Source organism: Aedes aegypti, chromosome 1 (genome assembly GCF_002204515.2).
Source record: "Aedes aegypti strain LVP_AGWG chromosome 1, AaegL5.0 Primary Assembly, whole genome shotgun sequence".
NCBI lineage: Eukaryota > Metazoa > Arthropoda > Insecta > Diptera > Culicidae > Aedes > Aedes aegypti.
Window position 1 is genome coordinate 92,287,708 of NC_035107.1, and position 26,172 is coordinate 92,313,879.

The 26,172-nt window shown below is 43.5% G+C and overlaps 1 protein-coding gene and 1 long non-coding RNA gene across 2 annotated transcripts; both read left to right on the plus strand.

The window, feature by feature from the left end:
• Positions 1–1,837: 1,837 nt before the first annotated feature.
• On the plus strand, positions 1,838–25,412 carry LOC5572541 (alanine aminotransferase 1). Its single transcript, XM_001660422.2, has 4 exons — positions 1,838–2,233; positions 2,315–2,404; positions 23,992–25,078; positions 25,139–25,412. The coding sequence occupies exons 1-4, from the start codon at positions 1,940–1,942 to the stop codon at positions 25,285–25,287; spliced, it is 1,620 nt and encodes a 539-aa protein (XP_001660472.2). The 5' UTR covers positions 1,838–1,939; the 3' UTR covers positions 25,288–25,412.
• Positions 7,072–7,556, plus strand: LOC110676041. The gene is made up of 2 exons (XR_002500025.1): positions 7,072–7,166; positions 7,232–7,556. It is a non-coding gene; the product is annotated as an uncharacterized LOC110676041 (long non-coding RNA).
• Positions 25,413–26,172: the final 760 nt, after the last annotated feature.

Below are 26,172 nucleotides of genomic sequence, written 5' to 3' on the forward strand. Positions count from 1 at the left end.
CGCATTAAGCTTTGGATTGTTCCCACGCTGTGAAGAAAATGACTATCATCCGTTGCTCACGTGAGACAAATCATAATCCCAAATCTCGAGCAGCCCCTTTTTTTCTTTCGTTGGCCTTTCTCCGTCTATCAATCCCATTCACGTTTCGCGTGGCGTTGATGGGTTAATATTCAATGAAAACCAAAATATTTGTGACGGTCCTTGAAACTGCAAGTAACGATGCAGTGTTGTTGAAATCCGGCTTAAACCGCTTTCGTTGTATCCCGAGTAGAGGCGGATAACAAAATGAAATGATAATAGTATTACATCAGTAATCTTTTTGAAAAGGTCATTTTGAACTGAATGATGGCCCACATCGAAGAAAATTCAATTTTTGCCAATGAACAGTTCGGATTCCGCCATGGACATTCGACCACTCATCAGCTTTGACGTGTAACAAATTTGATTCATTCCAACGAATCTGAAGGCTACTGGTCTTGCTCTTTTAGACATACAAAAAGCATTCGACAGTATTTGGTATGAAGGCTTGATCATAACATTTAAAATATTTTAATTTTACAACATACATTGTTAGAATAATCCAAAGTTATAAGTCAAATCGTACACTTCAGCAGTGCTGGAAAAGTTCGCATCACGAAGCAGCTCACGAGTGTATACCAACGCATAACAAACATCACAGACTCGGGATCTGGCTAGGTGTGAGTAAGCCCGCACCCGTCTGCTCGGGAGAACATGTCAAAAGAAGTAGCAACAAACTCGGGAGCGTTTACTCGCGAGTAACCGAGCAAGGTGTGATTTATTATGGTTTTGACAGACAAATTAATTGTATAACCATCATATCGACAGTAAACTACTAGTTTGTAGTCAAAAGCCCTTGAAAACCATAAATCTCGGAGGGTAAGCAGCTTTTTTCCCAAAAGCACAATATGACTCTGAGCAGCTCCGAACACGTTCGCGAATCACTTTTAGCTTCAGTTACTCGGGAGTCTACAGATGCGAGTAAGCCAGCGCTCTGACGCTCGGGAGCGTTTGGTTTTGTTTTTGTTCCAGTTCAGAAGAAGCGTTCGCCACTTTCCATCACTGCACTTCAGGTTAATTATCAAAACTCCAGGTCTGAAAAACTTCCTGTAAGAGCTGGTGTTCCTCAAAGCAACATTTCGGAGCCAATATTATACAATATTTTCACATCTGACATACCTGAGTTACCTCTGGGATGTCAAAAATCCTTGTTTGCGGATGACACAGGCCTCTCCGCCAAAGGACGAAGTCTGCGTGTCATCTGTAGTCGATCGCAAAAAAAATTTGGATATTTTTTCTTCATACTTGCAAAAATGGAAGATTTTTTCTAATGCTTCCAAAACTCTACTAATAATATTCCCACATAAACCCAAAGCTCTTTATTTGAAACCTTCAAGTAGACATGTTGTCACGGTGAGAGGTGTTTCTATAAATTGGTCAGATGAAGTTAAGTATCTAGGGCTCATGTTGGATAAGAATTTAACTTTCAAAAATCACATTGAGGGCATTCAAGCCAAATGTAACAAATATGTAAAATGTCTCTATCCCCTTATTAATAGAAAATCCAAACTTTGTCTTAAGAACAAGCTTTTGATATTCAAACAAATTTTAAGGCCAGTTAAGTTAGGTTAAGTAAAAAAATCTTGTTATTTCAATCAAACAAATATCAAATCTTGACATTCAAACATTATATTTTAATGAGAGAATTTGATATTAATTTGCCATTCTCTTCTACTCGGGACTGGCTTACGGAGATGGGCGTGCATGAGTCTGTTTGTCTGTCTGGAGGATTGTCCGAGCTAAATCGATTTAATCCTCGATCAGGTCTCGCAGTACTCCCTCGTTCGTTGCTCGGATCGGTCGTTTCCCCTGGTGGGCTCTTCTTCAAACTAGTTGCGCGCCCTTTTTTTCCACCTACACAATGTCGTTCGGACAGGTTTTGAACACCTGCCTAAAGGGAGTTATCGATCGAATGGGAGTTCTGACTGCAGCCGCCACAAGGACGAACCGAGAATCGGTGATTGTACCCGTGAAGAAACAGGATATTTCGCTTAAGGCACAAAGCGCGCAGCCGATTGTGGCGTTGAAGAGTACAGAACTCTACGAGCCACGTGTCACACTCGACAACATAAATCCGGCGATCGTGAAAATGGACTATGTCGTCCGAGGGGAGGTCCTTATGCGAGCCGGAGCTATTCAGAAGGAACTGGATCAGGTATGAAGGAATAGAAGGTGCATCGTGGTTGAAGTGAGGATCTGTGACAGTGATCTGAAACGATATTTCCGTCCGTTGCAGGGCGTCGTGAAGCCTTTCAAGGAAGTGATTCGGGCCAGTATCGGAGATTGTCAGGCTATGGGACAGCAGCCGATCACGTTTCTGCGACAGGTGAGTGAATAACGATTTTTGAAGTAGGGGTCTATCATAGCTCAGTGAAAAGATGCGGTGCCATTTTGCCATACGGGTTCATACAATTGAGGGGGGTTGGAAGCATAGGAGTGTAAGGAACAATAATCCGCTTTTGAGAAAAATGAGTTTGATTTTTTTTGTTTTTACCAATTTTTTCCCATACACATTGTATGGAGACCAAGGAAACAAGCCAATAACTTACGAATTATAAGGTGTCCCAAAAAATATGGGCACGACTTTGATAATGAGAATTATATTATTTTATCAAGCAAACAAATTATATTTTTATATATTCGTTTTTTTTTCTTTGGAGTATTTCAATTACTACCTGTGATAATTTTATTTGGCAAAACATTTACATCCTTTTACATTTAAAATTTTAATTTTTTAAAACCAATTATTTTCTGGCCAGCACAGACCTTACATTTTTGTGTTGTTAAAATATAACAAGTAAATAGCATTCTTATTGAAATCTCTTTGAGTTATGAGTTCAAGTACATTATACCTACTTGTTAACACGTGAAGTTTGTTTCATGAGCAAGGATGGAAATCTAGTGATCATGATAAAACAAATGATGCATCGTGGTTGTTCTTTATCATGCGATCATAGCAACAACGATAAACCCTTAGTCGTCAAGCCATCACAACAAACTCCGCTCCGCGAAAAAAATAATCGCTCGGCCTGTGAGCTGACGATCAATTGTTCGCATACCGATTTCATAAGTTTTGGAGTTACAACATCCGACAAACGGTTTGTCCTACGACAAACAGTTCATCTGATGATCCATATATCGTTTCAACGCGCGCAGAATGATGTATCGCAATCATGCTTTTGCAAGAACGACAGCCCTCTTTGATCATTCGATTACTGTGTTATTTGTCGCTAGAGACGATTTTCTTCCATCCTTGTTCATGAGTATTAGAAATATTAGAGATACAGTCAACTCTCTCTAACTCGATATTGAAGGGACCATCGAGTTAGGGAGGTATCGAGTTATAGAACACAAAACCAGTGCAAATGCGATCCAAGGGACCATCGAGGTAGCCATGAAAACTAATTTTTGCTATGGTTCTCTAACTCGATATCGAGATACCGAATATCGAGTAAGGGAGAGATGACATTTTCTAAAGAATAATTTTAGGAATTGAGATCGAAGTTTCAACATAAGAGTCAAGCAAGCATCCTGCCAAATAAAATTCTTAGATCTTAAAAAAATAATCCTGCCAACAATTCTACTTAAATAAAAATGATTATAACAAATCATTGATAACTTTATAAGTTAAATTGTTGGCAACTGAAATGGAATCTTTTTCTTCTGAACTGGAGAATCTGGTATTTTCATACCCGTTTTTAAATTAATACTTGTTGTTTTGAAGTCACTATTTCGATCATTTTAGTCACTAACGTCATAATTATGTTGTCTGGTCGCTACCCGCCCTGTTCCGACAAAACGAAAACAATCTTTGGTCCTATCAAATTGTTGTTCTATCAAGAAAAATCTCAAGATTGCTGAAGCTGTTATCACATTGTTTTTGTTCATCCAGTTGACAACAGAGGGAACGATCGATAATGATCGATTGAAAATCGTTTATGAATGGATTAAATGATTGAATCATCTACGGAATAGTAGACTAATTGGCAAGGCGGTTAACAACAACGTGTTGCTGACGCTGTGCTTATGGGGAGTAAATATTGAATCATCTCTGTACTGCCTTATGAATAACTCCAAATAGAGAATAGGAAGAACGAGTGGTGTTCCCGAAATCGGCAACAATACTCGGTTCACTTCCGGTAACCTGAACAAACTCACCAAGTGTATTTACGGTTTGTATTGATAAATTTTTCCCTGAATAATATATACATTTTAATTGATTGTTTAGTCACTTATTTGTAAATTTTATAAAAACATCTTCAGTGTAGTACTCACGTTAGTGCTTTGTTATAATTCCGTTACGTCTGGAATGTGGTTGCGTACGGTACACTTTTGGGTCCTCCCTGCCTATGTTATTAATTGAGACACATTTGAGTAATTCAGTCTTCATCAATCAAATTTATGCTGTCTTACCTTAGCGTTGAGCAAATCTTACAGAAATTGTAGTTTCTAAGTGCTATGAAGTTGTTGTGCAATACAATTTAGTGATACAAATCTGTGATACAATACTGTGATAATAGATTAGGTTAGAATATAGTTATGATAATGTTTATCTTTTTAGGTTCTTTTTACCTCTTATATAGTTTTATCTCCAGTGTTCCGTACTTCTATATGTATTACTTTAAGCAGATACAAAACTTATTCACTTTTTAATATTAGAATTCATAAATTTGCAAAGTAGATATTAAGATGATTCTTCAGAAAATACTATCCAACTCTGCTGATCTGTTTACGTTTCTTCTTCACTCTTTTTGCATGCTACCATTGATCTACCTACCATACCTTTGACATTTCTCTCGATCTTATCAATTTGTGCCAGTAGTGCCTAGTTCTCACGGGGGTTCGTTGGTAACGGAGGCGCGTCCGTAGATTGCGGAACAAGTGGAACATCCGTAAAAATGGTCATCGCGATATAAAGATTATCGAAGAGCCTAGCGAACTTTCTACAACATTAGAAGTACGAATATTTCAAAAAATTGGTTTCTAAACACAGTAATTTGCGTTAGTTGATTGTTGGATAACCCTCGTGACTTTATTTCCAGTTTGGAGAAGACTTGATTACTGAAGCTTCGTGGACGTGGTGTTAGTGTCGTCAGGCAACGAGCGCATCGTGTCATGGGGTGTGGGTTCGATTCCCGCTTCAGCCATTGAAACTTTTCGTAAGACTCGGCTGTGCCATTGGAGCATGCTTGTCCATTGTCTAGTGTTAGTTGCAGTCTGTGCAGCTAAAATGGCTGAAGATGACGGTGTCTGTGTCTTTTTTTAATCTTTTATTTGCCAGCGACGGAAATGGACTAGCGATTGGAAACTCGGTACGTGGAACTGCAAATATCTTAACTTCATTGGAAGTACTCGCATACTTGTTACCGTTTGCAACAATAAGCCAAGTAGTTTGTAAGTTTTTGTGTTTTTTCTATTACCGGGTACCCCCGTTGGTTTGACCACATTTAATCTGAACACTTTTTAATCTGTACCCCGCTAATTTGCACATCGATCAGATTAAAAATGGTTCAAACGTCATTTAGCTCATGGAACGGAGTGAAGTGAGATGGAACGCTGTGGAACGGAACGCAGAATCAAAACAAAACAGTGAAATGGGTAACCAGAAACACGTTTCTAGGGTGACTAGATGTTCAAATTAAAAATAAACCCCGATGGTTTGCATGAGGTATTGTCGCACCGCCACCAAACCGGACCCCTACACCTGATATAATAGTTAAGTACACTACACTGCAATAGGCCTTTTCATGTGACAGGTCCGTCTATGCATTTGTTTACATCGGTGGAGGACCGGTGCATACACGAGGCTGTCTTTTTCATAGAAGAACTGTCAAAGAGCTTCCCGATCAGCTGTTTTGGAACGTCATGTGAATAGGCCTATATGATTAGCCATAAATAAAATTATAACAGTTAGAGTTCAGTGGAGGAGAAGGAAGATAAAAAAAACTACCCAACGATAGAGGGATTGAGCATCGGAGAAGGATTGAGTCGGTCTATTTCCTACGAGGATCTAATTCGAAGTGGACGTTGAAAGTTAGAAGAAAGTGAACAAAATTTAAGAGGTTAAGAAAGTAGAAGCAGTAAAGAAGTGAGGAGCGAAGAAGCGAATCAGGTATGCCTGTGCCTGTAAAGAAATTGTTAGACCCTTAAAGGTTATATTTGTGGATTTAGGACCCGTGAAGTTTAATCCAGGAAACTCCTTCCGGATTGAGTCCCTTAGAGCCCACTAGGGCATTTGGATCCAGGTTGGTAGCAGAACGAAGCTTGCTCCAAGACCAAGTCACCGAGTACGCAGAATTCCGTTTCGACCCGGTTTCGAAGAATGCTAACCTCCAGGACGGGTCGTTCTTAGGAGTTGAGGCCAACGAGCGTTCATTCCCAGCACCCCGTTCAGCTTTTCCACGCTGTCAAACAAACTCCGTAGTATACCATGCCCCCATCCTTACAGAGATCTCTGAACCGGCCGATTAGGTAAAATTATATATATATATATATATATATATATATATATATATATATATATATATATATATATATATATATATATATATATATATATATATATATATATATATATATATATATATATATATATATATATTGTTACCTATGTGATAGGTCACAATCTTGTATTTGCTTTTTTGTATTTTTCTTTTCTTTATGTTGTATTTTATTTTCTTTCTTTTTTTTTGTAAATATTTGTACTAGGTTTATATTTTTATATTATTCTAATTACTTGTATATATGTAAATAATTATTCCCTAACACTAAGATTCCTCAAAATAAAATTTTAAATATGTATATAAAAATTCCTGAATTTCCTTTCCTTCGATACCAAGCTCTCTAAATTATAATGTAAATAAATAACAAAACATCTTCATAAAATTTCAAATTCAAATTTAAATCTTATCCTACTGTCAAAAATCCCCTTGGTATCATAGCAAATCCACTCCTTTTATCCTTTGCCGTGCTGACGGGCATGACAACTGAGCAGAGAAAAATTTAAGATGACGTCAAGCCGGCAAGGATTTTGCTTGGTCATGAAACGAGATAAAAAGGAATGCTACAGTAGGCAAAGGGCTCTTTTGGTAACAAAAATTCCAGCAGTAAAAGTGTTCCGCGGTTTCAAACCAAGAATCAATTTATTTCTCAGGAACAAAAATCATTATTTCGCGCCGTGAGTGCTAAGGTGAAGTGACCTGTTATCACCCGTGATTAGTGCGTTCCCGGTTACTTTAAGCCGGACGAGGAGAAAGGCACGACCCTGCGTGAGAGACGCCCCTCTGGTGATGCCAAGACGACACAAAGTGGAAGCAACCTCTACGTCGACTAGCCAAGGCCGAAACCCGAAAACCGATAGGTTCACCGTTTCGCCAGCAACCGCCGCCTTCAGGTGAAATTAAGGTGCAATACATCCCTTTCCTAACCCTTTAAAATCCCCATATCAATTTTTAATAAAATTAATCAGTGTATTGGAATTGAATTTTAGTGTTAGTTTATAATTATTTAACGGGCAATTCCCTTTCCCCCACCTCTTAAATTGTGAAAATTGAATTCGCGACACAAGTGTGGGAAGTGAGTCCGCCCCAGTAGTGATTCTCCCGGATAGACCCTGAGAGGGCTTAAATGTAAATAGTTCAGCAAATTATTAGTTTTTTGAATTGAAGTTTTTTAAAGCTTTTTCTTAGTGTTAGTTTCCTTCTTCTTATTATTCTTGAATTTATATTGAAATTACAAAGTGAATTAGTAGAATTAGTAAAGTAAAAAGTAACAATATAACGACACTACACTGCCCACCCACCCACACAGATATGTACATTGAGGGCAATATACAGGCCGTGTAGTTCCGGCGTATAGAATAGAACTACGGACGACCTGTTCCGGTGGTAAGAGTCCACCAAACGGGGTAACCCCAATTCAAGGTGTGATGCGAAAAACCGTGCTGAGGAATGAATGGTCGAAGGGGTGAAAAAGATGTTCGGCCATTAACGGAGCCTGTGGGGCACCTGGGCACCCCTCACAGTATTTTGTCCCTTACCGCGTTAATGCAGGGCTCTGGCGTGGTGGACCTCTTTTCCCGTGCTACTCGTGGGATCCAATCATGAATACAAACTTAAACCAAAATCAAAATAATAGTAGTAGTGCAGGTAGTAGCAGTAGTAGGGAAGCGAACCCCTTCGCAAGAAGTGGGTTAGCTAGGTCTCCGTTGAGGAGAGCGGAAGCAGGAGGAGGCAGCAGTGCACGTAGTGCCAGTGCTGGAAACCATATTTCATCCCCGGCTAACGCATCGGGTGAGGTTATGGATGGAGCGTGGTTGATGAGGGCCATCAATAAAAGTAGAGATGGGCTCTCTGCGATGGAAGTGGCTGCACAGCAGCTCGACTCCATAATTGACTTTGCGTCCTCGAAGTCTAACATCAGCAAGGACCTCAAGCAGGCCCTGTTCAGACTTCGTAAGTCGATGTTCGCGGCCAAGCAGAACCATGCTGAACCCATGGCGACTGTGGCTGCGGCAGAACCCGTGAAATTGAAGGTGCCGAAGTCTACCCAGACGGAGCCCTTCGTCTTCGCGGGTAGCCCCAAAAGTGCGGAAGCGAATGCTTACAACAAGCAATCGCAGAAGCGCGCGAGGCAGCCGTCAGGGGAGGAGCTACCCGGCGGCGCTCGCAAGGCCAGGCGGATATTAACCCCGAAAACCGGCAGAAGTGCCGGAAAATCGGACCCCAGCCAGGCGTCCCGGAAAGCCGAGAAGGGTGGGCCCGAAAAGGCTGGCCCCTCACGGAGTGATGGGAACAGGGGGTTGCGACCTTTGAGAGGTCCTCAATCACCACAGGTTAGGGCGGATCAGGGGGGGGACGCCCCCTGGACAACCGTAGTGAGAAAGAAGAAGAAGGAGAAGCAGGAAGTTCAGGAGCGCAGGGATACCAGGCCTAAGAAAAGTAGGAGGGTAGGTGCCAAGCGCGAAAAGGGTGATGCGATCATCATCAAGACGGAAGAGTCCAAGTACTCGGAAGTCCTGAAGGCGATGCGCAGTGACGCGAAGCTCGCAGATCTTGGAGCCGACGTACGCAGTGTCAGACGCACTCGTACAGGTGAAATGATTCTCGAGCTTAAGCGCGACAAGGAGCGCAAGGGCGCCGCCTACAAAAGTTTGGCGGAAGAGGTCCTTGGCGAGGGTGTCGAAGTGAGGGCTCTGACGCAGTCAGTGACTCTGAAGGTGATGAACCTTGACGAGATCACCAACGCAGAAGAGCTCGTCACAGCACTGCGGCAACAGTGCGAGATTCAGGTGCCCACCGCTGCCGTTCAGCTACGGAAAGGTCCGGCAGGTACTCAGGTGGCCTTAGTACACCTACCTGTGGCGGACGCAAATAAGTCCGCTAAGGTAGGCAAGATCAAGGTTGGTTGGTCAGTATGCTCACTGAACATACATGAGCAACCGGTGATCTGCTTTAGGTGTAGGGAACCAGGACACAAGTCCTGGGGCTGTAAAGGCCCTGATAGGACCAAGTTGTGTAGGCGTTGTGGTGAGGAAGGTCATAAGGCACTAGGCTGCAAGAACCCTCCCAAGTGCTTGATTTGTTCCGGCAAGTCCGTGAACAACAATCATCCAACGGGAGGCTCAAGGTGCCCGACCTTCAAACGAGCCATTAACGAAAAGTCACAGTGCAGGTAACGCAGCTGAACCTGAACCACTGTGACGCAGCTCAGCAACTGCTGTACCAGGCAGTTGCTGAGTGGGGGACGGACATCGCCATCATATCGGACCCATACCGAGTACCCGCCGGCAACGGCAACTGGGTCGTGGATGGATCCGGAAAAATGGCGGCGATATGGACGACGGGTAAATACCCCGTGCAGGAGTTGGTGTCTACTACCTACGAGGGCTTCGTGATCGCCAAGGTAAACGGGGTCCTCTTTTGTAGCTGCTATGCGCCTCCGAGTTGGTCGACCGAGCGGTTCACGCAGATGCTGGACTGCATGACGACCGTGTTGACAGGGCGAAGGCCAGTAGTAATAGCGGGTGACTTCAATGCCTGGGCCGTGGAATGGGGAAGCCGCATCACGAACCAGCGAGGTCAAATCCTGCTAGAGGCACTGGCCGTGCTAGATGTCGATCTGGCTAATGTTGGTACCAAAAGTACCTTCAGCCGAAACGGAGCGGAGTCGATTATCGACGTTACTTTTTGTAGTCCTGGCCTAACGAGTAGTTCGAACTGGAGGGTAGACAATGCCTACACTCACAGCGACCACCTGGCGGTTCGCTACAGTATCGACTACAACAACAGCAGGCAGCGCGTAGAGGAAGCGGCTAGGTCACGGCCAAGCCCTCGTAGGTGGAAGACATCGTACTTCAATGACGAAGTACTTAGGGAGGCGCTCCGTCGTGAGCGTAACCTACTCGGCCTAAGCGGGGACGAACTGGTAGCGGTGCTTTCGCGTGCGTGCGATGCGACCATGCCTAGGAAAGTCCACCCTAGAAATGGGAGACCACCGACGTACTGGTGGACTCAAGCAATTGCGAACCTGCGCCGCGCCTGCCTACGGGCCAGGAGGCGGATGCAGCGAGCACGTACCGAGCAGGAGCGTGAAGAACGACGGGCGGTGTTCACCGCTGCCAAAGTCGCGCTGAAGTCCGAGATAAGGGCAAGCAAAAAGGCCTGCTTTGAGAGACTCTGTCAGAGTGCCAACGTGAACCCGTGGGGTGATGCCTACAGGATCGTTATGGCGAAGACAAGAGGTGCAATTACTCCTACGGAGCAATCTCCACAGATGCTGGAGGGGATCATCGAGGGGCTCTTTCCGCGCCACAACCCTAGCCCATGGCCTCCTTTTGTAGGACAGCCGAGGATTGGGGCTGGCGATGAGGATAGAGTAACCGATGAGGAACTTGTAGGGATTGCAAAATCCCTAAGCATGGGGAAGGCACCTGGTCCGGACGGAGTTCCAAACCTGGCCCTCAAAGTCGCAATCTTGGAGGCTCCCGGTATGTTCAGATCTGCTATGCAGATATGCCTGGACGAGGGAGTATTTCCAGATGCGTGGAAGAGGCAGAGCCTGGTACTATTGCCAAAGGCGGGGAAACCACCTGGTGACCCGTCGGCGTATAGACCAATATGCTTGATTGACACGGCGGGGAAGGTGCTCGAGAAGATCATCCTCAACAGACTGTTGAGGTACACTGAGAGTGTAAATGGTCTCTCAAGCAACCAGTTCGGCTTCCGGAAAGGGAAGTCCACCGTAGACGCTATTCTGACGGTTAAGAAAACCGCTGAGATAGCACTCCAGCGTAAGAGGAGGGGGATTCGCTACTGCGCAGTAGTGACTCTGGATGTAAGGAACGCATTTAATAGTGCCAGTTGGGCGGCTATTGCCGATGCGCTCCTGCGTCTGGGGATACCCGAGTACCTGTACAAGATTCTCGGAAGTTACTTCCAGAATCGGGTATTAGTCTATGACACAGAGGTGGGTCGGAAGTGCTTTCACATAACCTCAGGAGTCCCGCAAGGTTCCATCCTGGGCCCGGTGTTATGGAATGTCATGTATGACGAGGTGTTGAGATTAAAATTCCCGGCGGGTGTGGTCATCGTTGGCTTTGCCGACGATATTACGCTGGAGGTCTACGGTGAATCGATCGAAGAAGTGGAATTGACTGCAGCCCACTCGATCGCAATTGTGGAGGAGTGGATGAGCTCCAGGAAACTGGAATTGGCTCACCACAAAACTGAGGCGGTTGTTGTCAACAACCGAAAGTCGGTGCAGCAAGCGGTGATCAGTGTAGGCGACTGCACGATCACTTCGAAGCGCTCCGTCAAACACTTGGGGGTGATGATCGACGATAAGCTTACCTTCGGTAGCCACGTCGATTATGCCTGCAAGAGAGCCTCCACAGCTATTGTGGCACTGTCCCGGATGATGTCCAATAGCTCTGCGGTGTACGCCAGCAAGCGAAAGCTTCTGGCCAGTGTCGCCTCGTCCATACTGAGGTATGGTGGCCCGGCTTGGGGCACGGCCTTAAGTACCAAGAGCTACCGTAGCAAGCTAGAGAGTACTTATAGGCTAATGTGCCTGAGGGTTGCGAGCGCGTACCGTACCGTGTCACACGATGCACTCTGCGTCATCACCGGTATGGTGCCTATTGGTATCCTTATCATGGAAGACATAGAGTGCTTCGAAATGCGCGGCACAAGAGGCATACGCAGGACTGCCAGACTGGCCTCCATGGTCAAATGGCAGCGTGCGTGGGACAGTTCCACCAAGGGAGTGTGGACTCACAGGTTGATTCCGAGGTTAGATATCTGGGTCAATAGGCGCCATGGGGAACTAACATTCCACCTGACACAGGTCCTTTCGGGCCATGGTTGCTTTAGACAGTATCTACACCGTTTCGGTCATGCGGGTTCTCCCGAATGTCCAGTTTGTGCAGGTTTAGAGGAAACGGCGGAACACGTTTTGTTCGTGTGCCCGCGTTTCCGCACAATGCGTGACCGCATGTTAGCCACATGCGGTCGGGACACGACTCCGGACAATTTGGTCCAGAGGATGTGTGAAGACGAGCTTGGCTGGAATGCCGTTTCATCGGCTATCACCCACATCGTCTCGGAACTGCAAAGGAGGTGGCGAGTGGACTCGAGGAGTGGCTAGTGCAGACGCTAAACAACAGGTAGTCCAAGGGTTCGCAGTCGGCTACGTAGGTCATACCGGTGCCCTACGGTCGAAATCGACCCTTACAGCGATTAAGTGGCCGCGGGGAGAACATCCTGGTAGCGCTGCTGTCGTGGCGCCGGCCTACTGGGTGGATACGAGCCTCTGGTTGTTCGGGGCAGGTGGAGGCCCCTTCGTCAGCAATCCCAGCTGGTGCTAGCTGATAGGGCCTGAGCCTTCAGTAAGTCAAATTGCGAAGCCCGCAGTATCAGTTCTTGATACCTGCGGTGCAGCTGGGCGCGGGCGTAGTGGTCGACCCTGCCCGCTTTCAGCGGACAACGGGAGGTGAGGACCACCTGGGAAGCTGGCAAAGCGCCAGCATGCTACCTTGGTGGACCCCCCTAAGCGTGTCATCGATGTTCGTTGCTGCATGGCTACGCAGCTAACCTGGAGGATGCGATGTGCAATAGCCCCTCTCCGAAGCAATGCCTTCTTGGTGGTCCCGGAGAGACGAAGGGTTAGGCGGCAATGGAAATGGTTTAGTGGGTCGGGGGTGTAGTCCTGTTTACTGCTTGCATGTAGTAAATGGTCCCTAACCCCACACGGCGTCTGTTGAGCAGATTATCCCCCCATTGCTTAGAAGAAAAAAAAAAAAAAAACAGGCTATATTATGATTCACCAAAACTTTCATTTACTCCCAACCCAATATCCGAGGTCTGATAAGCCTAATAGAGTACTCCAGCCGACCTTGAGACCAGAGAGGTGCTCCAGATCGCGCTAGCCAAGAAAAGAGGTCCTATACGCACCCAACCTCAAAAAGCAGGCTGTTGCTGAGCCAAGCTTGCCGAGGTCTTTGTCCTGGTAACCCACGTGTTTTTTTTTTTTTTTTTTTTTAGTTTTAGAAGGTGGTAAATTACATTTACGAACTAACCCAGCGTTTCACGTTCGATATGGAGGCTAGTCATATCGAATTCGTCCATCGTGCGCCAGAGTGTCGGACTCCTTTATACCGACTAAAGTCCACCTTCGCCCACGAGCCATTCCCCCCGGAACTGCCTCTTGGCATTACTTCATGGGGGAGGCTATTGTGCTAAGCACTGCACTGCTCCTTGCTTCTTACGCTCCTGTACTTCCCTTGCTCTCTTCGTACTGCTGGCATTGCGCCAGGGCCATGTTTCTACTACCGCTTCTGTCATTGCTACGCTTCGTGTTGCCCAACCTAATAGTAACATACTCTCCGATGTGCTGAAGATCCGCGGTTTCAACATCGTAGTGCTGCAGGAAGTGTGTTGGACAGGCTCGGTGGTGCGAACGTTTAGAGGTAATCATACCATCTACCAGAGCTGTGGCAACACACGTGAGCTGGGAACAGCTTTCATAGTGATAGGTGTTATGCAAAGGCGCGTGATCGGGTGGTGGCCGATCAACGAAAGAATGTGCAAATTGAGAATCAAAGGCCGATTCTTTAACTTCACCATAATCAACGTGCATAGCCCACACTCCGAAAGCACTGATGATGACAAGGACGCATTTTACGCGCATCTCGAACGCGAGTACGACCGCTGTCCAAGCCATGACGTCAAGATCATCATAGGAGATTTGAACGCTCAGGTTGGTCAGGAGGAGGAGTTCAGCCAGACGATTGTAAAGTTCAGCGCCCACCGGTTGACGAACGAAGACGGCCTACGACTGATAGATTTTGCCGCCTCCAAGAATATGGCCATTCGTAGCACCTATTTCCAGCACATCCTCCCGTATCGGTACATGGAGATCACCGCAGCTGACAGAATCGCAAATCGACCACGTTTTGATTGATGGACGGCGCTTCTCCGACATAACCGACGTCAGAACCTATCGTGGCGCTAACATTGACCCCGACTACTACCTGCTAATGGTGAAACTGCGCCCAAAACTATCCGTCATCAACAATGTACGGTACCGACGCCCGCCTTGGTACTATCTCGAGCAGCTGAAACAACCGGATGGCGCCAAAGTGTACGCGCAGCATCTTGAGGCAGCGTTGCCGAATGAGGGCGAGCTCGATAGGGCCCCTCTTGAGGACTGCTGGAGTACAGTCAAAGCAGCCATTAACGACGCTGCCGAAAGCATTTTCGGATATGTAGAACGGAGCTCAAGAAATGATTGATTCGACGAGGAGTGCCAGGAGGTTTTAGAGGAGAAGAATGCAGCGCGGGCTGCAATGCTGCAGCAAGGTACGCGACAAAACTTGGAACGATACAGACTGAAGCGGAAACAGCAAACCCGCCTATTCCGAAACAAAAAGCGCCGTCTGGAAGAGGTGGTATGCCAAGAGATGGAGTTGCTGTACCGTTCTCAAGAAACGTGAAAGATCTATCAGAAGCTCAACACATCTTGCAAAGGCTTCGTGCTGCGAGCTGAGATGTGCCGGAATAAGAATGGGAACATCTTGATGGACGGACGTGAGGTGATCGAAAGGTGGAAGCAGCACTACGATGAACACCTGAATGGTTCAGAGAACACAGGCACAGAAGGTCAGGACAGCAAAAGCGATGGCTACGTCAGCACAGCGGACAGTGGAAACCAACCAGCTTCCACGATGTGGGAAGTTAAGGGTGCCATTCAACAGCTCAATAACAAGAAGGCCGCTGGCAAGGATGGTATCGGAGCCGAACTCATCAAGAGGGACGAACAGATTGGCCGCTTGTCTGCATCGGATGATAGTCAGAATCTGGGAAACGGAACAGCTACCGGAGGAGTGGAAGCAAGGCGTTATACGCCCTATCTACAAAAAGGGCGACAAACTGGAGTATGAAAATTATCGTGCAATCACCATCCTAAACGCCGCCTACAAAGTGCTATCCCAGATTCTCTTCCGTCGTCTATCACCTATAGCAAATGAGTTCGTAGGAAGTTATCAAGCAGGTTTCATCGACGGCCGCTCGACAACGGGCCAGATCTTTTCCGTGCGGCAAATCCTCCAGAAATGCCGTGAGTACCAGGTCCCTACGCACCATTTGTTCATCGATTTCAAGGCGGCATACGACAGTATTGACCGTGTAGAGCTATGCCGTGACGAGAACAGCTTTCCCGGGAAGCTCACATGATTGATTAGAGCAACGATGGACGGTGTACAAAACTGCGTGAAGATCTTGGGCGAACACTCCAGTTCGTTCGATTCTCGGCGGGGACTACGATAGGGCGATGAACTTTCATACCTGTTGTTCAATATTGCGCTTGAAGATGTCATGCGGAGAGCCGGACTTAACAGTCGAGGCACGATTTTCACGAGATCTGGCCAATTTGTTTGCTTCGCGGACGACATGGATATTACTGGAAGAAAATTTGAAACGGTGACAGATTTGTTCACCCGCCTTAAACGTGAAGCAACAAGATTCCGGCAATTGGTGAATGCGTCGAAAACAAAGTTCATGCTGGTAGGTGGAACTGAGCGCGACAGGGCCTATCTAGAAGGCAGTGTCACGATAGACGGGGATACCTTCGAGGTGGTGGACGAGTTCGTCTACCTCGGATCCTTGTTGACGGCTGACAACAACGTTATTCGGTAAATACGGAGGTGCATCATCAGTGGAAGTCGTGCCTACTATGGGCTCCAGAAGAAACTGCGGTCAAGAAAGATTCACCCCCGCACCAAATGTACGATGTACAAAACGCTCTTGGGGTTTTCAAACGCCGAGTGCTAAAGACGATCTTCGGCGGCGTGCAGGAGAACGGCGTGTGGCGGCGAAGGATGAATCACGAGCTCGCTCAACTCTACGGCGAACCCAGTATCGTGAAGGTAGCTAAAGCTGGAAGGATGCGCTGGGCAGGGCATGTTGTAAGAATGCTGGACAACAACCCTGTAAAGATGGTGTTCGCTACGAATCCGGTCGGAACAAGAAGACGTGGGGCGCAGCGAGCTAGGTGGATTGACCAGGTGCACCAGGATCTGGAGAGCGTGGGTCGCAGTCGAGAAGCGGCCATGAACCGAGTGAATTGGCGAAATGTTGTTGGCGCGGTTTTATGAAGCTAATGGGTGTAAAACCAAATAAATAAATAATAACACCATTATAAAACATTATGTAAACCGTTTTCGATGTAAAAGGAAACGGGTGTCTTTTCTTTGCCTTCGATATAAATTGTGGTGGCAGCAAGGACAGCGTCGAGACCTCTGGATACTGAGATCGTTAGTTCGATCCCAAGCGATGGCAGGTGCTTCAATTGTGTAACGTTGGGAACATTATTGCTGTGTGCGTTTGAAATGCAAATATCAAATGCGGGAACACCAAATGCGGTATGATTTTTTACAAGAAATGCGATGTCAAAGATAGATTTTTCTTGCTAGAGCGGCGGTGATTTTTTAATCGTTGCTAGGTGTCCTTTGATTGTTTTGTGTTACCGCATTTGGAGGACGTTTAGTCTAGATTTGCATCTCACATTCAGATACATCTTAACAAATAAAAATGGAATGGTATTTGTATGTCTCGAAATGGCTTGAATACGAGGCAATGAAGACTTACCTCTTTTTTTCATAATCAGGATCTTGAAGTGTTCGTAATTTCGTACGGAAGATTACTTGCCATTTTTTAACAGCCTACTTGATGGCAAGACGAAATTTGACGGAACCACTAGTTTGAATTAAATTCTACGAACTCTCAGTTAATAAATGTGGAAATGCTCTTAGAATACTTTGCTGAGAACCAGGCTATGTCCCGGTGAGGATGCAATGCAGGGTGTCTACTACCTGGAAAACACTGGAATTATCGTGGGGTTTCATTCTACCTGAAAAAAAAACCTGGTATTCTAATTTTGGACACATTTTTTGAATTAGCAATACATGGTAGGATAGTCATACGGTTTTAGGTTCTTTCGGCCTTTGCAGTCTTAGACGGCAGAAAAACGGTTTTGCCTTAATGTCCGACGGTTGACGTTACCTATCGACTGAAACGTTTCGGACATTAAGGCAAAACCGTTTTTCTGCCGTCTAAGACTGCAAAGGCCGAAAGAACCTAAAACCGTATGACTATCCTACCATGTATTGCTAATTCAAAAAATGTGTCCAAAATTAGAATTCAGTCGATAGGTAACGTCAACATGGTAGGATATGTTCTTCTTGTGACACAAAATCTTGATAACTAAAAAAAATTACACGATACTAACGATGTTTAGTTCGTTATGTGCTTAGTGATTTTAATAAGCTTATGAAACATTGTTGTGAGCATTCTAAATTTTCTTCTAACTTTTTGTTGGCCTATTCTACAGAAATAATAAACTTTGTAGGAAAGAGCAAAAATTACAACGAAAGTTAGTACATTTCTCAGGTAAGCACTTTTTTGGAGTCTTTTTCACTATATTAAGTCTCTTAAAAGTATGTTTGTGGTGTACGGCCTCTCGGTCTCAATTTCAATTAAAATGGTCTCTAAAATCACATTTTATCTTAGTCTACTTGCAGTGGATCCTAGTGAAACATCAAAGAGGTTCCAGAGAAACTTTCAAAGACTACAATATGTGACTATTTCACAAGTTCTTAATGACTTTTTCTCAGATCCCGAAGAATGGTTCAAGAATTCTAGGGATTTCTCTAGGAATATTTTCAGGTATTCCTTCAGAGATGCCACCACCAATTTTTCAAGGGTTGCTTAGAGGATTTTCTTCAAAATTTCGTCCATTAATTTTCACAGATATTATTCTATAAAAATCATTGCAATTATTCCAGGATTTCCTGTACATGTTTTTTTACTGGTCCTTTCACTGGTATCCCAGTTGTTACTTCTAGGAGGATTCCCACGGACTCTACAGAAGTTAATCCACAATGGTTTATTCCAGAGTGATGAAAAAAGTCATACTACTACGTATATTTTTTTCATTTATTCCAGGCTTCTTTATAAGGGTTATTTTGAAAACTCATTTACGATTACTCTGAATCGTATTAATTGCTACAAAAACTTCTTCTGATAATGTTCGATGAAATCTATTATAAACTTTTCCAAACAATTTTCAATAAATTCCTCTTCAAGTTTCTCCAGAAATTTCTCTCGGCATTTCATAAAAATATTATTGCTATCATTTTATTCAATTAAATTTCCACATCTTCATGTATTCTTCGCAAGGCTTCATTCAAGGCTCCACACCAGTCCACATTTCAACAATTATTTCGAAAATCCTAGAAAGAATTCCATCAAGCATCTAGGAGTTCTAGATTATTGTAAGAATTCATCAAAGCATACTTAGAATTCACATACACGGGTAGAAATCAGAATCCAAAATCATGATTATGCACCCGGATATCATGCTTCCAGTGTGTTTTCATCTTATGAAAATACACCATGATTTGGGCTCACGATATCATGAGTCAGATTGTCGTAATACGACACAAGTTGCAGCTGAATGCTCGAAATCATGCATCGAAAGCTCGAAAATCATGATTCGCGCATCCATTTTGGATCTATTTATATTTCTGTCAGCCAACCCGATAAAATGAAAACACAAAAAAAAAACAACATATTGAAGAGCAAGATTCGAATCAAGAACTTTCAGATTGAGAGCCACGTACTTAACCACAGTACCAATCTATCGTGGTGTATGAAGGGTGATCGATGCGAATGACTTGAAGCAAAGTGCACCGCTTTGTGTTGTCGCTCTGAATGTTGCGTTTATGAAGAATCATAATTATGGCTTTGATTTTTTTATTTGAAGTAAAAAATAATTTGAAATTTATCGTTATTTTAGTTTTAGTGTTTTGAAGCTCCTTATCTTTGAAAATAAATGTTGAGTCATAAAAAAAGAAACAATCTTCAATGTATTTTGAAGATTTTTTTTTAACGTGGAATTATTGTTTATGACCTGGAAATACCGGGTACCCCCGTTGGTTTGACCACTTTTAATCTGAACACTTTTTAATTTGTACCCCGCTAATTTGCACATCGTTCAGATTAAAAATGGTTCAAACGTCATCTAGCTCATTGAACGGAGTAAAGTGAAATGGAACGCTGTGGAACGGTACGCAGAATCAAAACAAAACAGTGAAAGAGGTAACCAGAAACACGGTTTTAGGGTGACTAGATGTTCAAATTAAAAATAAACCCCGATGGTTTGCATGAGGTACCGTTCAAATTAGCGGGGGTACACGGTATCAGGGAATTTCATTTCCGTGAATGAGTATACACCCTGTAATGCCAATTTGAGGAATAAGTCTACTCATTAAAATCTTGAACATAGAGTAGCATCACTATTGCTTATTGAAAAATCAATAATATGGTTATGTATTTATTAAAACAAAAAAGTGTTTTCACAAAAAAGATTTAGGGGAATCAGGGGCATACTGAACACGTTAAGCAAATGTTCGTTTTAAAAACTGGCAATGTTTTCAAGTTTGATGTTAGTACGACGTGCTACATTCAGTGGTTCCCTATTTCGCCATACGTGATAACTTTAATTTATTCACATTTTGAAAAGTTTTGTGTGTTTTAGGAGTAAGATAAAGAATGTATCTTGATGTAAAAATATTAAAAATGTGAAACCTATCGAAATTTTACATATGGTCAGATAGGGAACCACTATGGCCATAACTGGTACACTTTCCCTATGCATATTCTCAGATATTCGCGACTAAGAAGCTGCTGATGTTTTCTTCGGTTTTCTGTGAGAAAAACAAGGAGGGAGATAGTTTTTGCTTTTTTTCACGCACACGATGACACTTCCTTACGAGGTTTCCCGTTTGTGCGAGTGCTTTGTGGAATCTATTTTTGCTTCATATAGTCGCGAATTGAGGGGGTGTCAATAATTCTAATGACTAGAATCAAAACAAAATAACCAATGAGGTAATCAGAAACACGTTTTTTCGTTGCGGGTAGTGTATTATAGATCCGACAGAAATAAGGACAAACTTTTTTTTTTTAATATTTTTTCCCAATCTCCGAGCGTTGCGACTAATATTTGAATAGTGCGCTGTGTTCATAAACATCGTAAGAATGCTGCGCCACACATGTCATTATGACAGTTATGTCGGGAACGAGAATAGAAATATTAGTAGTAGAACGCTAGTGGCGTTGTTGTCACAAAATTGATTTTAATAATTATTACCTTAAATTATGGGTTTTCATTGTTTGTTCAATACCTTGTTGTTGTTTTGGTTTTGAAAATTAATCTGACACTTTGAGGCCCGGTACTCACGCTGTCAGTTCGTGGCAAACTAGATGTTGGTAACACAAACAGCAGCGACATTAGCATTCTTAGGTTAATGCTTCTACTGGAACGAGTCACACGTCGCGTGTCCCACATGCGCGTTCCGATTTGGTGGGCGCGCGACAATAATTAGTAAAGATGGTCGGGTCTCGAGTTCGGGTTTGAAAATTTGAAACTTTTTGGGTGCGGGTCGGGTTTTAAGGTGAAGATGCATCGAAGCCAAACCTCAAATTTTCAAGAGCACGAATCTGGAGAACCAGAGAGCGGTTTGAGCTGAAAACCTAATCGATTGATCACCCCCAGCGTGTGACCAATCGATTAAGTTTTCAGCTCAAACCGCTGCCTGGTTCTCCAGATCCGTGCTCTTGAAAATTTGAGGTTTGGCTTCGATGCATCTCCACCTTAAAGGCTTTAAAACTATCGGGTTGGGGCTTGTAACATGTCGGATTTGGGTCGGGTTTCGTGAGCATAAGATAGTTTACATGAGTTATCGTTCAAATTAGCTGGGGTGCACGATATTACTAAGTAAGGTAACCCGGGGCAAGTGAGAATCCGGGGTAAGTGGGGCGTTTCGTCATAGCTCAACTAGGAAAAGTTTTTCATGGGGGTATTCTTCTAGAAAGTTGAAGATACATTGACAAGGAATGTATTTTGTACAAAACATATTGTTATTTTTATTACCATGTGGTTCATGTAACAGTTGTCAGTTCAGCGCCATTTTCAACTTGCATGACAAATTGTGACACGTTTCACGTCTTACATTGACTCGCAAAAAAATGTATTTTAAATCGAAATTCCATCAGTAAGCTATAATTTTTAGTATTTTTACAAGCTGCTAACGATAAACCAGTATTTTGTTTTCATTTCATATGAAATTTTCGATGGTCTATCTTACCCCAAAATATATTTGTACCTGGGGTAAGTGGGACCTATCAAAACAAAAACCAGAATCAAAACTTTTCGTACACGTTTCATACATTTTGCTAGAGAGTAGCACTAAAACATGCAAACAAATGATTTGTGTGTGTGTGTGTGTGTGTGTGTGTGTGTGTGTGTGTGTGTGTGTGTATACAATCCACCTCCCACTGACCGGCAGTGCTTTTATGGAAGAAAATTGTATGCATGTATTTATTGATACCCTTCGATATCTTTATATCTGCAGACAATTTTAGCCCAGGAGATGAAAGGTGATAGCCAGGGCAGACAATCGTCACCGCCAAATGGAAAAAGTCGGCGACGAAACTAAAAGAAGCATCGTCATCGTCACTCAACCAGCGTCAGATGACGATTTGCCACAGAGATCCGATACATAGACTCGGCGTCATGACGAACAAATACGATTCCTCCGTTACGGGTGAATCTTCGTTCGGGAGCACTGAGCCGACTAAAAATATGCATCGTATCTTCGACAGAATAGGAGCATTTTTTTGAAAAAATAAAACAAAAACAAAATAACAAAACAAGACTGGATTCGAACAAACGATCTCTGAATCATCAACTCCATGCGCTTACCAACTGAGCTATTGTAGAAGCATGAGGAGAGCGAGTTCATTTGCCAATACAAGCAATTATGTGATGGCATTCGTTTGGTTGGTGCGAAGCAAGCGAATATACAGTAAACGCATTCTTCTTGTGTGTAAGGGTAGCAAGCGGAATGAAGAAAAATTTGCTCGTTGACGATTTTGGATTGAAGTTCGTCGTGCATACTTTCGTCGATGAAGAGACGACGACCTGCCAGAGTTATTATACTGGATGACGATGTCTTTTTTTATTTCGTCATCGCATTGTGACGAATCTGACGATTGCCTGCCCTGGTGATAGCTCTACTGAAATTCCAACGACCCATTTCAAGAATGGCAGTAAATACACACACATTCTGAGGTCATTTTCATATACAGTAAGCCCCGCATAAAAACACCCATATATCAAATGGATATCTGAAATGTTTTTATACTTCCCGAATCGAAAATTAAATTTTCGACCCTGGCACGTATTTAGTTTCATAGGGTAATAGGTGAGTAAATAATAATAAAGAATGAATTTACCAGGATGTAACGCTGTTTCTCCTGTCGCAGCACTGTGCTTACCGCAAAATACTACACACTTTCACTACACTACACACGTAACATGATCGATTCTGACCGCATCACCTGCCCCGGCAGGAGCAAGCGTCACGGTCAAAGGATCACACACTACTCTAAAACATGCAAACAAATGATTTTTATCAAAAAAGATCAACCTCAAATTACGTAATTGCATAAGAGAAAGAAGAAAAGTGTTATTATTCTTTATTTTTAATTATTTTTTTCATTTTTGAAATACGACTGCAAAATTGAACAAACACACAGCTGAAATTTGAAATGCATCATGAGAACGATTACTTTTCTATGTTATTTGAACTTTATTTGTTATTTCTACCAAATTAAGTAGTGATGGAAAACAATTCCATCCCATAAGGTGGTTTTCTGCCATGCATATAAATAATAACAAAACATATTAATAATTTCGTCAATTATTGATTGTTTATGCGCTACATTTTAATTAACAACTTATAAATGATATATTTTGAACATGTTTAATTCCTCTTTACGCTTTTATTGAGGAATTTTCAGTTGATATTAAATGTGAGGTGACATACTATTAAATAAAGGGTTTCTTCCTAAAACGTAACGTATTTTATGGTTGATCCCTTATGTACATCAAATGTGTACTTAAAATTAAAAATCTTTGACTTATCAATCCTATTATTGTAATGGTTGACTTACTGATGTGGATTGACGCATGAAACTGGATGTGTCCCACTTGCCCCGCTTAGTGAGGTAACTGCGTTCATTGGCTCATTCTAAAACTTTCTTCCAAGGTTTTCACAATTTCGAAATTATTCGATTAGTTTCATGCACACACCAGCAAATATGTTGCCAAAACGTGATTGTATTGTTGGATTTGAAAAATATTGACATTTAAAAATTTTATTGAACAATTTGAACTATCGTTTTTTTCGTTCCCACTTGCCCCGCGGTACCTTAATTATTATTTGTCCACGAATGCAGCTCTAAATTTTGTTAGTGATATACTGAACATTGACTTCTTTTCACTATCTAACAGGTCTTGGGACTGATCACGTATCAACCGCTTTTCAACGACCCTACCATCCCAGAAGATGCCAAAGAACGAGCCCGCATCATCCTATCGGATTGCGTGGGCAACTCTGTGGGTTCCTACACCGATTCGAGCGGAATCGAAATCATTCGGAAACACGTTGCTCAGTACATTCAGAATCGGGACGGTGGAATTCCATCCGATCCGAGCAATATAATCATGTCGGCCGGGGCAACCGGTGCAATCAAGTCGCTAATGTCCCTATTTCGGTGTACGATCAATGGCAAGCTGCCGGGAGTTATGATCCCAATTCCGCAATATCCAATGTATTCGGCGACTATTTCCGAGTTGGAGATGGCGCAGGTTTGCTATCACTTGGACGAAGATCGCGGATGGGGCTTGGACATTCCAGGTTTGGAACGTTCGGTGAACGAGGCGAAGGAGACATGTGTACCTAGGATATTGGTAGTTATCAATCCGGGTAATCCGACCGGGCAGGTTCTGTCGCGGGAAAACATCGAAAGTATCATTAGGTTTGCTTATAATGAAGATCTGGTGATCTTCGCTGACGAAGTCTACCAGTACAATATCCACGAGGAGAATTCGGTGTTCCACTCGTTCAAGAAGGTGATGATGGAGATGGGAGCTCCTTACAACCGAATGGAACTGTGCAGCTTCATGTCCTGCTCGAAGGGTTACATGGGTGAATGCGGTATTCGAGGAGGATATGTCGAGGTTGTGAACATGTGCCCGAACGTTAAAGCCATGCTTCTGAAGAGCATTTCGGCTTTGGTATGTCCGTCCACCATCGGACAAGCCTGCATGGATGTTATGGTGAATCCGCCGAAACCGGGCGAACCTTCGTACGAGTTGTTCATAAAGGAGAAGAACGCCGTACTGACTTCGTTGAAAGAGCGTGCCAAATTGGTGGCCGATGCGTTCAACTCGTTTGAGGGCTTCTCGTGCAATCCGGTCCAGGGTGCTATGTATGCGTTTCCACGTATTCAACTGCCGGAGAAGGCAATTCAGGCGGCGAGGAAGGCCGGCCAGCTCCCGGACGTTTTCTACGTGTACCAACTGTTGGAACAAACTGGTAAGGCCCCTTGCAATGAACTAGTTTTGTAATCTACATTTCATTACTATTTCTTTCTAGGTATCTGCGTCGTACCAGGATCCGGATTCGGTCAGAAGGATGGAACCTATCACATCCGATCGACCATTCTGCCACAGCCGGAAAAACTCAAACATATGTTGGACGTGTTACGGTTGTACCATGAAAATTTCTTACGGCAGTACCAGTGATGGGCTGAATTATTCCTTATTTTATTTATAAGCACCACAAAGATAAGTACTGAGCTAAGTGATAGGCGTTGTTCAAATTTGTTGTAAGGATATAAATATTTGAAAATAAAAAGCCATAGTTAGAACTGGTGTTAGATTAATAAAAACAGTCCTTAAGATTAAGCTTTTCAACATTTGATCGTACTTGGATACAACATCAGCGTAGCTAGGAACCCTTTTTTCAATTTGGGTAATAAGATTGAGCACATATTGTATGTCAATAACTGGAAGAACCCGTTTTGCTCTAGATTTTTTTTTTTTAATTTTTAAGTGTATTCCGGATTGAAGGCAGTTCAAATAAGCATTTTCTGATGTACAATCATCTGGGAAATACAATGGAAATTTAAACTGGTCCTGGTAACTCAAAGACCGCATTTGGTCTTCCTTTTTCCTAAAACTGCTTTAAAAAAGGAACAGTTGTAACTGCTTGTGGCTAGCTGAATAAATTTTATCTGAAGTAGAATGAGCTGTGTAATAAGATTGATCACAGGTCATTAAGTGTCAATGACTAGAAGAGTCAGTTTTGCCCCACTTTGACCTTACTTACTTACTTACTTACTTACTTATTTGGCTTTACATCAATTATCTTGATAAAACCTCGCCAACAACATTTCGCCAATTCACTCGGTTCATGGCCGCTTCTCTCCATCCTCGACTGTGACCCACGCTCTCCAGGTCCTGGTGCACCTGGTCAATCCACCTAGCTCGCTGCGCTCCACGCCTTCTTGTTCCGACCGGATTTGTAGCGGACACCATCTTTACAGGGTTATTGTCCGGCATTCTTGCAACATGCCCTGCCCAGCGTATCCTTCCAGCTTTAGCCACCTTCACGATACTGGGTTCGCC

Bases quoted from the DNA above. Each gene is read 5' to 3' on its own strand.
- LOC5572541 (XM_001660422.2), top strand. From the start codon at position 1,940: ATGTCGTTCGGACAGGTTTTGAACACCTGCCTAAAGGGAGTTATCGAT. The intron at 2,234-2,314 runs GTATGAAGGAAT...CGTCCGTTGCAG, and splicing joins TTCAGAAGGAACTGGATCAG to GGCGTCGTGAAGCCTTTCAA. The intron at 2,405-23,991 runs GTGAGTGAATAA...ACTATCTAACAG, and splicing joins CGATCACGTTTCTGCGACAG to GTCTTGGGACTGATCACGTA.